We start from the raw sequence: 12,318 nt of genomic DNA, 5'->3' as shown, positions 1-12,318 counted from the left end.
GCCATTTATTTCTTCCTGTGCTTAATAACCCATTTTCCCATGATTTTGTTTTTGGGTTTGGTCTCCTTTAGTTTCATGGTGACCTGCTGTGTAACAGTTGTACCTTATCAAGCGCTTCTGTGCCGCCCCAGGCCCTGTGGGCGCATTAACTGATGTACAAGGGCTCAACGAGTGCAGAACATGTGTGTTTGCTTCAGATGCGTGTGGGCTGTGCGTGTACGAGTACAGCTGCGGCTCTGGGGGACGTGTAACGCTGCTGTGTTGTGCCCACAGGTATGCTCCAGAGTGCTTGCTTCAGAGTAAATTTTACATCGCCTCCGATGTCTGGTCGTTCGGGGTGACGCTGTATGAACTGCTCACCTACTGTGATTCAGAGTCCAGTCCCATGGCAGTAAGTGGTTGTGAAAGAAGTTGCTGCTACAGCCGCTTCAAGCAGATATTTTTTTAAAAAATAATCGTTATTTTTGGAAACGAGAAGCAGAATGAATCTCTCTATCTTACGAAAACAACCCTCATGGTTGTCTTCAGTGAAAGACCCTGTACAGAGATAAATTGTGGTGACTGCATGTCTTGGTGAGGAAACCGTAGTTACAAGTATGCTTTCTAATGTGAGCGTACGGTGCACACTATCTGTACGATAAGCATCTGCTGTTCATCTTCATTTTGAGATTCAAATGTCACCTTAATGTCAAACTGAAAGGCCTGGGTTGGTGCAGGGCAAGAGGAGGCGCAGCTGACTCCTGCTCTCTTCACAGGAGTTCTTGAAAATGATCGGCCCCACGCAGGGACAGATGACGGTGGCGCGGCTGGTGCGCGTCTTGCAAGAAGAAAAGCGTTTGCCACGTCCGCCCAACTGCCCGGAGGAGGTAATGGATGCACCCACCACCCTCCGATCGATCGGGGTGCCCTTCCTTTGGCAGGGCAGTAGCAGCAAAAGCGCCACGTGTTTGTGGTTGAACAGGCCTGGCTACTCGTGGTAGGAAAGCCTGCAGGTTTGGTATTAAAAAGGCATTTCCAGGGTTTTTTAAGCATTATTTTTTTAATGGATTTTGAACACTGAGGCTCCCAAGTTCGTGACACCCCTTCAGCGGGGTTAAGAATGTGTTTCAGTATCGCATCTGGATCCCTGTAAAGTTCATTCAGAATCGTTCTGGTTTTTGAAAAGCAGAGCGCCTGTGTGAGCAGCAGCCCAGACAGACATGCATGTTTCTGTCACTGTTCTGCATTTCACAGCAGTGAGAATCTGCTCAGTTGCATTTACTGGAAAAAACAATTAACTCTTTCACACGTCCTTATAAAAATTTCCTCTTTTTTTGTTGTTAGGTGGACCAGCTGATGAGGAAATGCTGGATATTCAAGCATGATGAACGGACAACCTTTCACAATCTGATTCAAGGATTTGAAGCAATTATGAGTAAAATGTAATTATTTTTTTTTATACTGTCAGTACTTCAAATGTGTGTCAAAATACAGATGCCCCAGACCTTTCATTTTTTTTTAACTACTGTAATTTGTACTCTGACTGTGCTAACGTGTTTAAAGGATTCTTTTTCCAACAGTGTTCCTTTTTAATTTTAGTCAACAGTTGGATCAAATTCATTAAAAGGTATGGCAGAAACAATCGCTTCAACTCCTTTTGCTGTTGTTGTTGCAAGGCAGTTGTATCTCTCGCTCATTATGGTCCTGCCACAACTGGAGCTGCCCCGAGGAATGCGGACTGAAGAGCAGTGTCAAAAAGTGCTGCAGTTGTCAGAGCAAGCTGCAGCATTAAAACAAGGCTGCTCTGCCCCCTTAGGCCTTGAATAACTAAACTAGTTTAAAAAACCTGGGGTTTTAAAAAAGGTTTGGCTGATTTTAGTAACAAAAAAAATCCAGAGAAGACAAAAATCCTCAGCTCATCTCAACAACTAGGCTCCAGTCCTGAGTTTTTATTTTATTAAAAATTGCTTGACCGTCCTGTTCAACCACCTGACTGCATGGCTCGGCCTGTGTAGTTACACATTTCAGTGAGAAACCCAGGTTCTGGATAAATCGATTTGCTTTTCTGACCTCAGCCCTCCCCTCCCCCAGTACACGTTTGTACCCGCCGCCGCTTCCACGGCTGTTACAGGTGCAAACGCAACGCTGGCTTGTGCTGCAGGTGCCCTGCGGCACAGGGAGGTGCGCGTGGGATCACTCACCTTACAGAATAATGACCTAAAAGAGAGAGAGGCCTGAGCGAGCAGGGCAGTGTCGAACCGCTCGAACACACCAGACGGGCTCGTTGTTGCCAGGGGCGCAGGCCGTGCTCGTTGCTGTGGTCAGCAATCTCACTGGCCAGCACCTTGATCCATTTTAGCCCTGCTGTAAAGCCGTTCATTCCCCTTTGACTTACCGACTCACCCCCTGCACTGGCACAGGATTCAGATTCAGTTAACCAAAGGGAAACCGGTGGGGCCAGACTGGGACCATGTGGGTTTTACTGTCAGGACCAGATTCAGCATTTAACCCAAGTGAGGGCTCTGTATTTTGGTTTTGTAAACCCATGGGGCTTTGAGAAACAGTGGTTTAACTGGAAACCTTTTGCTGACCCATGTCCTTGAACTTGGGCAACTGTGTTGTCCCACCCCACCTGGATTTTGAAAATGCTTCAAGAAGCTACTCAGTTCTGGCAATAACAGAAAGTTGTCTTCAACTATATCTCTATCTATATATATATATAAAATTGTAATTACGAGCTTCAACAAGGTCAGATTTATTTTTACAGTATTATGTTTTTCTGTATGTCACTTATGAACCCGATTCAAATCAGTAAGCACTTTGTTACTCTTTATACAAACAAATTAATAAAGATTTTTTTTCTCCACGTGTGTGTATTTTTTAAAAATAAATTAAACAGAGAAAGACTTTTACATGTAACTAACTTCCATAGGAACAGTGATCAGAACATGTTGACTTCAAAGCAACCTCTCCCTGCATTACATGCTCCCTGTAAAGGCAGCCCCAGGCTGTTTTCCTCCCACAGAAATCCACTTTAACTGCGTACCAACAATTTATTTTCATTGAAAAGCATTACAAGTTGAGAAGGTTGCATATACAAACAGTTTGAACAAGCTCTTACAAGTGAATTTATCAACACATACAGGTAGAAGCCCGGAAGAGGCCCTCGAGCCTGTACTGCTGCTGCTGGGCTCTGGGAAGCAGTTCCTGCCCTTCAGGCCAGTGCTACATCAGCAGCTGCAGGGGAGGGATGGAGAGAGTGGGCTTTCTTTTCTTAAGCTTTAAAAATATGTATGTATCCCGGTCACATCACGAAGCTTGAAAGTCAGAGATTAAGACTTTTTTTCTTTTTTTAAAATAAATCAGTATTGAAAAATGGCTTCAGTATTCTCAAGCAAGACTAACGAAGAAGGACCTGGGTGCTCCCCTTAGCGCTCACTGAATTCAGTCCAAATGACTTTGCAGGGGGGTCCCAAGGCAGGACCCGCACGCTGCCAGCACAGGGCTCATGAATCAGCTGTGACAAACGGCGATTTCAAAAGTAATGATTTCTGCGTCTTCAGCTAAAAGGCTTAACAGCAGAACAGAAACTCCAGCCAGAGTTGCTCAATTAATAGCTAAAAATACAAAAAGTCTCAAAAAAAAAAAAAAAGAAAAGAAAAAAAACCCCAGCAAACACATCGAGCTGGGAAAGAGTGTGTGTGTGTGTGTGTGTGTGTGGTACCATCTGCCCTGGGCAGAGGCTGTGCCCACAGGCTGCTGGGGTTCACAGTGCAGGGGTGTGAGCCCGCCCCGCACACCTGGGAGAGGAGAGAGAGTAAATATTGTTTCCTTCTAGTGATAACTGGTTCATGCAAAAGGTCATAGAGAAGGAGGAGTGCCAACCAGAGCCAGGACGCTCTGCTCTAGCAGGCTTTGGAGGGCAGGCAATTTGTTCAAAAGTCAAGATGCTCAGAAAAAAAGAAAAAAATAAAACAGTGACGAGCAGGAAGGCAAGGTTGAAGAGTCACCCAAGGAGCAGGTCAGTAGTGCTTCTGCTCTAACTCTGAATCACCCCCACCCTGGAGTCAGAAAAAGAACAACAGGCAGTTGATGTCTGTTACCTGTAGCCACGCTATGCTCCAGCACCCGCCTGTGTTGCCCGCAGCCCTGCCTCACCGGCACGCATGCCTGGTAGAAGGACAGTGCTTTGCCACACACACCACTTCACACGGGTGCCTTCACAACCTGTAAATCACTCCAAGGAAAAGCTGTGGGGTCCTGGCCTAAAAGCAGATCAAGGTTACTTCATTGTCCAAGTATCACCTCTCCAAATTGACTTCAGTATTGCAAGGCAGCACACGGTATCGCATCTTCCTTTTAACAAACATTTATTGAGAACATCACAGAGGCTCTGGTAATACATTTGGTATATCTGCATTCCAGGATTAAGAGGAAATATTAAAAATATAAAGACTGTAAATGCAGAACTCTTAATCCTGGAAAAAGTAAGACTGAAAAAATCCCTCACATTCTGAGTTAAAAAAATATGCAAAAATTACTATCAAGACTTCATCTTTTAACTTCCTCAAGTCTGAGGACAAGAGAAAGGATCAGCGTTCCCTCCTCAGTGATGTTATTGCTTTCGGCTGGTAAGCTACCAAAACTCACTGAGTCACTTCGCTTTGTCGGCCTCAGCTCTTTCAGCGGCAGATGACAAAGCAGACACCATCCCATCCTTTCAGAAGGCAGGTCAGATTACCGCGCAATGGCTAACCTCGTCGCAATACGTACCGTTTCCTTGGCAAGTTTGCCCGTTACAGGGTTGTTCCTCTTGGGATACTTATAACCCACACATAGAGAAGTGTTACTGGTTTGAAGTTAAGGCAGCAATAAATAGCAGAGGTACGAAAAGCCTGCCTTCACCCCCTAAGGCAGGAGTGATTATTTAGGTCTCAATAAACGCGCTTTTTTTTGAGAGAGGATTCTGCGTAACGTACTGCGGAGCCCTGAGTCTGCTGGCCAAGGTACTCCACGGGGCCAGGTTCTGGGGAGGAAATGAGGTACGAAGAGCCTCGCTTCTCACTTCTTGTCGGAGCCACCTGAGGACAAGAAGAAAACAAGTGACACATGATCCAGAGCAAACAGTGTCAATAAATAAAGCTCCAGTCTTGGAATTACCAAGGACCAGGAGCCAGTAACAGACTCCAAAGGCCCGACTCCTTCGGCTTTAAGGTCCAGCTATACACAGCTCATGAGTCACTGTTTGTGCCCTTTCCCTAAAAAAAAAAAAAAAAACCCCAACCCAATCAACCACCAATGGTAAAAGTGCACTGCTGCCCCACTGTGCACACATTTTTGTGAGGGCAAAGGGCTGGCTGGGCCAGTGGCCCCGCTCCACCGTGCACATTTAAAAATCAGTGGTGTAACGGCCATGCTGTCACCCTGCAGTGTCACAGCAGCTCTGGCCATCTTCATCCTTTAAAGGAAGGTGCCAGCGGGCCACTTTTCATTCCTCTCTCTGGTTAAACCGGCCTGGCGCAGCTATCACAGCAAGGCAGGTGTCGAAGGCCTTGGGTTCCAGCCATGCCAAAGCAGGTTTGTGTTGTGGATGATGGGTAAGCACCTGCCACATGCAGGCATGAGTTCACACGTGGTACTGAAGTGAAGGAGAGAGCAGTTAACAGTTCTTTAATCGAAACTTCAACTAAAATGCCTCACTCTGAAACACATAAAGTCTTGAGGGTCCCAGAGCAGGGTTTCTGGTGAGGGCACAGGTGACCTAAGGCTGCCCCACCGCCAAGGGGTACGCAAGGCTCTGGTTCGGTTCCTCTCTGGGATCCATCAGAGCAGGACGTTGCACTATCCACGCACCTACAGCACCAGAAGCTGTACATACACATTCCAGCCCACCGCCCTAATCGATCACTCTTAATCACTTCTCTCTTTCCCCCAACGTGTCACTAATTTCATCACCAAATGGCTTAAACAGTCACCTTGTTCTAAAAGACTGAAGCACCTGCCCTGTAACCCCCTGAACCCGATCTCACCACACCCTGCCCAACCACACTGCCCGCCCTGGGTTAAGTCTGGCTCCTAGATCAGAAGTCTTGGGGTTTTCGTCCATGTTGGAGCAAACATTTTAGAAACCTTAAGATGTTCTACAAACCGGGACACGAATTCCTTAACTCAATCACAAGAACAGCTGTGCTGACCAAACGTCCCCCAGCCCAACACTTCCTAGCAGTTCTCAGGAGCCCCCTCGCTAATTCGCATGCGCAACAAATTACCCTCTGCTAAGTCGAATTTCATTTCAGCCTGCGCTTGTCCTTATCATAAATAGGAACTTGCTTGAGGAAAGGCTTTTAATTTTCCCCCTGTCCTCTCTCCTGCACTTCTAACAGCCGTGGGGATGTCACCCATGTATTGCAACCCTCCACCAGGTCCTGGCTTACATGGCAGAGCGCAGCATCACCACTGCCTGCTTCACACAACTCTCCGACCATGGTCCTTCTGAAGCCCTGAAACGCAGCCCACAGGAGCAGGAGAAAACCAGGCTGCAGGGTCAAAGCAAGCGCATGCACACGAGCACACGCTCTGAAGTGATATAGAGCCTCTTGGGGACCAGTCTGTGTGCCCTCTACACCGAGATTTATCTTTTCTTTCCAGGAATGAGAAAAGTACCTCGCTGCAGAGGCAAACTGTACTTCTGTTTTGTCGATGCCAAGGGACCAACCACTCTCTTTCTGCCTTTTATGGCATCTGGCATCCAGACAAACTTTAAGCAAGCTGTTGAACATCACCTTCACATACAAGCTTTCCTCTTTGGACTGGAGATAAACTGAAAGGCATCAGTTAGCTCAAACCCCAGACTACCACCTCGTCTTGTTACAATTTCACTCATTTCCAGTCATATCAGAGCTGTTAGGAACCAGAAAGCTCAATTTCTTGCTGCACAAAGCTAGAGATTTCACAGCCCATGGCAACATGTTCAGGCCTCGGCCATCTTTAACCCAAGACATGTCAAAGCCAGCTCCAGCCAGGCCTTGGCCCCTATCCAGAAGTCAAGCATTGCTACAGTTGTGTGTGTTCTAAATCTCCTCCAAAAAACAGGAATCTCATGCCAAGTCTGAATGCCAGAACATCATGTGCTGAATCCTGCTGCTAACCTCTGCGCAGCAAAGGGATTTAACGCTGTGATGGAGAGCTGTGCAGGAGGCCGGGCCCCTGAGCTCCCCGAGATGTGACTGCTGACTTCAGCTGGGGCTCCTCTCGGCGCGTGTGCAAAGGGCCACGAGCTGCGCTGGAGGATGGAGAGCCGGGGCTCAGTGTCCCTCCAGAAGTGCCCAGAGAGAGGATCATCGATCTCATGGCTGGGGCTGGACTCTTGAAGGCAGCTTGCCTGCGGCCCCTCCAAAACAGATGACAGTCTGGCTCTTAAGGTCTCTCCCATCCATAAAACCAGGAGCAACGTGATTTACCTACAGCAGGAGGGTATGAACTCCCCAGGACCTCTAAGGCACTCAGGAAATAAAAAGTCCTTTGTTCTGACTGAACAAAGCTTTTATTATCCCCATCGTCCCAGCCTGTGTTAAACCAGCCTCCTGTTAGTCCAGACTCCAGCCTCCTTTAAGCTGGTCCTCCCCGCTTCCATGCCACATCTTTTATTGATGAAAACGATCTGCTGTGTGCAGCAGAGAAGGGAAGCTTTGCTCAGTGAGTCTGGCTGAAGTAGGTTGCATCTGACATCTGTTATAATTTCAAATCAAAGCTGTTTTAAAATGGTTTTCCCCCCAGGATCCAGTTAAGAGTATTAAAAAGTGGAGGCTGTAGGTAACGTGGAAACCACCTTGACTTGCTCATTCCACTTCAGAGGTTTTATCCCAATGGCACTCACCGTAAAAAACCCGCAAGTTAGGCAAAAAATCCTATCTAAAACCAGTGTGAATGAACTACCTCCTCCTCCTTTGCTAACTTCCTACCTTATTTGCCTCCTTCAAGGCACCTCTGCACTTTCACCCTCACAGATACCACCTTTCCATGACGTTTGTTCACAAAGATCCAGCCTTTCTTTCCCTCTGGGTTTTGGTGGTTTCTGGCCAGCGAGGAGCACTGATCTCCAGGGTCCTGGAGGGCTCCGAGGGGGTCTGGCACTGGCACACCCTGCCCAACCACTGCCTTTATTTTTCACATCCACCAGGAGCTGCGTGAAATCCTGAGCCAGTCGGCATCCGGAGGAATGCGGGTGCAGTGGGAAAGCTCTGCCTCGGCTTGTTGTGGGTCCAAAGACCACTCGGTGGCAGCATAAGACAAATGAGAAGCGCTTCCACCAGCGGCTGGCTCGGGCTGCATCTGCAACCACTCTGCTCGGTCTCTCCTCTCACCTTATTTAATGGGTTTTGTGGAGGAAGCTGCAAGCTGCCTGGCTGGTGTGATCCCTGGGCTCCACTGTAAAGTGTAGGCAAGACCTGCAAGCAGGTACTGTAGTCGGGGTAAGATCCGCCTGTAGATTCCTAAATGCAGAATGGGATCCATGATCAACCAGAAGTTGAAAGAAAATAGGTTTAATAATTCATTTTCACTTAATAGAGTAATGAGCACTCAGCAGACAGGAAAATATCTGAGTCACACTCAGTTGCTAAAAAGGAGTGTACAATCCACAGCAGCTCAGGCATGCAGCGATTTCTTGAGCAAAACAGAGGCTTTGGGGGATGGTTTACTTCACACAATTCCTTGAAAAAAAAAAAACCCAAATTGTTCTTTTCCTTGGTCACAGAAACCTTGGGCTGTATAATGGCCTGGGTGAGAAACAATCCTTCAACAGACTCACAGCAAAATAACGTTATGGTGTGCTGTTCCTGAAGAGGAGTATTTTAATACATTCTTGAACTTTACAGGTAACTTTGGATTGTGAGATCTTAGAGAGAGGAGTATTTACGCCAGGTATAGTCAAAAGCGTGAGTATGAAACCTGGAGAGTAACTGTGCAGGGATGCCCTGCAGGTGGTGACCATGCAGTGCCAGTCGTCCCCACGCTCTCCAGCCCCTTATTTCTGCAGTACCGACGGCAGCAGCCACTACCAACAAACAAAGCAGGTGTCCAGACTCCAAAAGCACCCTTACAGCTGATGGGAGAAACAGCCAATGGAGACAGGAAGAAAATAAAATTATTTCTCACCTCAGAGGCTTCATTTTCAAATTCATCGACTCTTGCCTGGGTAGAGTTATATGCCTGAGCATAATGCTGATACCACTGCTGAACAGCCTCCTATAAAGGAGGAAAAAACCTCTTCCCATTAGCTGTCTACTATGATCGCTTCAAACGAAAACAATTCTTATGGCCTCGCAGGACACGAGAATGAATCACAGGCAAAGCTCTCCAAGAAGCATCAAAACATGTTTAAGACCAGCGATAAAGCTCAAACCAAACATTTAAAACTACGTTAAGTGCTTAAAAGATACACGAGGCATCGCTGCCTTGGCAGCAGATGCAAGCGTTTCTGTCACATGGAAGGAGCAGACAGCACAAATATAGCTGAATGATGACATGGGGCATCTCTGCACCTAAGTGACATCGTTTGAGTCCTTCACGTTACTAAGATAATACTAATAATGCTAATACTGCAATACTACTATTTTTTGGACAGTATTTTAAAGATTTGGGGTTAGGAACTACCTCCTGGGGGCATCAAAACGAATTTGAAGCAAATAACCAGATTCAAACACAATACTCAGAACTAAGTTAGTGCTCACATGAAACACAGGGCACAAAGTCCCGCAGGACATCTCTCTCGCTTCTCTAACCCACAACTGTCACCACATCTGATCTGACCAGCAGAAGGTCTGGCCCCTGGCAAAGCTCCCTGCTGCAGCCAATGCCGTGCAGCAAGCCCATCCCCTCCAGCCCTCCTGGCCAGGCTGAGACCCTCCTAACACAAAAGAACCCCTATGTCCAGCCACACCTCTGTCCTCCAGACCCAACCAACGTCCACAGCGGCCCTGCTCTACCCTAGGAGTTCTGCAGAAACACAGATTTCCCCATCAGCAGCCTCGGGGAGAGGAGCGCAGCTCGTTGCTGTCTCCCTGCCACAGGAGGGGAGATCAGGCGACTCTGGGGAGGAGGTGATGGGGACAGGGCAGGAGGAGACCTACGGCAGAGCCAGGGTGGGTGTCTCAGCGCAGACCCAAGATTTCTATACAGATTACCTGCTGGTACCATGATCCAGTTCTCGTATTTGATTTGTATATAATTACGTTTCTACACAGACCGGTGATGGCTAATGAAATATGGAAATGTTATTTCACAGAGCGTCGCGATGTCTGTGAAGCCCAGTACTGCAACACTCTCCAGATCAGGGGCAGCCCTCCACCTCAATTACCATGCTCCGATCACCCAATGGGCATACGGGGAAGAAATTCCATGCAGTGAAACCAGCTGGCAGAGCCTGCAAGAATTCCCCAAGCTATACAGGAACTTCTGTTAGACAGAACACACTCTTCTCTGGGACCTAGCGAAAGCGCAAGAAAACTTGAAAAATTCTTGGGAAGGGAAAGAGAAAAACTTTATGGTTTTGAAGACAAGACAAAAGCCAAGCCAGAAGTTATAAGACAGTAATTTTTTAGCCGACTGCACCAAATTCACGTTCTCAAGAAGCAATCTTTCTGTGGTTATGACACTGCAGCAGGGAATGTCTTGAAGCTTTTCTTTTTTTTTTTTTTTTTTTTTTTTGACAGGCATTAGGTGTACTTTGTGCCAAAACTACTCTGTACACTGAAAGAGATAAACTGTCAGTGAGGAGGACCTACAAGGTTCAGTCTGATGAAAAGGGTGGGGTTGTGGGAAAGCCCGGGAACCCTTGCAGAGCGGTACCTGATGTTGGGCAATGCTGTTCCACTGCATACAGGGCTATCAGACCACATGTGTAGCAAGAAGCGCATTAAAAGTACACAGAGAAAAACAACGAGCAGCTCAGGGAGGGATCTCTGAGCACACCTCTGCCAAAAATCCTGCGACCGAGTGACAAAGCAGGCTTCAGAAGAAAGCACTGCAAAACAACATACCTGCGTGTACTCCCCATGCTGTTGAGAGTAATTCAAATAATTCTCCACTGCGTGTTGTGATGTAGTTCCCTGAGACACAGCAGCATCCACGATGTTCGAAAGTCCAGTCTGCTGCGGTGGACTAGAGGCTTTGCTGGCAATCGCTGTTCGTAACACAATGAAGACATGGTTTGCACAAACTGCACAAATGAGGTGGCACTCTTGTTTAGCAATATTCTGGGATTACAACAGAAATCTGGTACTTCAGATCAGGCTGTGCTCAAAATTAATCAGTGCTACTAACAATTGAAAGGCTTTCTAGAAGTTTGTCTACATCAGTAAGCCCTTTAACTCTGAAAATTTACCCTTCCCAAATAAAATATTAACTATGAGGATAGATTACATCATGATTTTAAGACAGGCTACAAGATTTCCTTCAAGATAAATGTTGAGGTTGTAACTGGAACTACCTGCCCAACAGAATACTGATTTGCCACACTCTGGACAAGGAAACTTGCTGCTAAAGCTGTTAAATGCTTGCTTACCTGGAAGACATATACCAGGCAACACACTTGCCAAATTCAAGTAGGGGTTGGTACTAAGACGTATTTCTTTTGGTGGTTCTCCTAGCAGCGAAGTCTGTTTTTTCAAGGGAGTCTGTGAAACAATTGGGCAGGTCAGTGTGCATTATATTCATAAAACATTTGTCAGAAACAAGGGAAGTGTCCCCACAGGACTTTGAAAAAAGCTTAGCCCTGTGGAACGTAACAGGAAAACTTTTAAAATAAATACTGGGGACAACTATCTGGTCACACATCACCTGTACTTTTTTCTTGCCAAATAATTTTGTAAGAATGTTGCTCTTTAGACTGTAAGTTACTAAAGGATACTAAAAAACAAACAAACAAAAGAAAACCTTTTACGTTCAAGTTAAAGAATCATAACAACCCTAATGGCCCCAGATGCAGACAGTCAGCATTAAGTACAGGGCCCAGCCAAAATCAACTCTTTTCACCCAGAGTCACAAGCAAATAAAGGCCAAACGAACCTTGGCCTGAAGACACGACCCAGCAGTCTGTCATCGTAACACATCTTACTGATCACTCTATTTATAAGCCCTTACTTAAAAGTGGAAAATGTTTATGAGTGGAAATGAAGTGTCAGGACTGACTCACTCCTCCAAACCACCAGAAGCATTTCCTATGAGGGACTAGGAAGGGTACACTACTATTTTCAGTAAAAGACTATTCATCAACCATTTTTCAAAACCAGCGAGACCAGTTTTTAAACCCAAAGTTTCAATAGAGTGCTGAAATCCTTA

The 12,318-nt window shown here is 46.5% G+C and overlaps 2 protein-coding genes across 5 annotated transcripts in view; one reads left to right on the top strand and one right to left on the bottom strand.

Moving 5' to 3' along the window:
* Nucleotides 1-2,845, top strand: part of JAK1 (Janus kinase 1) — a 28,664-nt gene extending 25,819 nt beyond the window's left edge. For 3 of the 4 annotated variants that reach the window (XM_086463315.1, XM_009952761.2, XM_086463314.1), the window contains exons 21-23: nt 274-391; nt 756-866; nt 1,324-1,692. In XM_086463315.1, the coding sequence (XP_086319441.1) occupies nt 274-391; nt 756-866; nt 1,324-1,425 (331 nt within the window). In that variant the 3' untranslated portion in view covers nt 1,426-1,692. Of the gene's footprint in view, nt 1-273; nt 392-755; nt 867-1,323 lie in introns of all 4 variants that reach the window. The other variant, XM_086463313.1, reaches the window with a different exon arrangement.
* A 2,068-nt stretch (nt 2,846-4,913) lies between these two features.
* Nucleotides 4,914-12,318, bottom strand: part of RAVER2 (ribonucleoprotein, PTB binding 2) — a 37,097-nt gene continuing 29,692 nt past the window's right edge. Inside the window, exons 10-14 of the mRNA XM_086463213.1 lie at nt 11,543-11,654; nt 11,019-11,161; nt 9,136-9,225; nt 8,343-8,471; nt 4,914-5,060 (exon numbers count right to left, since the gene is read on the bottom strand). Coding sequence (XP_086319339.1) covers nt 4,914-5,060; nt 8,343-8,471; nt 9,136-9,225; nt 11,019-11,161; nt 11,543-11,654 — 621 coding nt within the window. The remainder of the gene's footprint in view (nt 5,061-8,342; nt 8,472-9,135; nt 9,226-11,018; nt 11,162-11,542; nt 11,655-12,318) is intronic.

This window comes from Leptosomus discolor, chromosome 3, assembly GCF_034619465.1.
Source record: "Leptosomus discolor isolate bLepDis1 chromosome 3, bLepDis1.hap2, whole genome shotgun sequence".
NCBI classification, from domain to species: domain Eukaryota; kingdom Metazoa; phylum Chordata; class Aves; order Leptosomiformes; family Leptosomidae; genus Leptosomus; species Leptosomus discolor.
The sequence above is the reverse complement of the archived record's forward strand: the minus strand, read 5'-3'. Positions and strand labels throughout refer to the sequence as shown.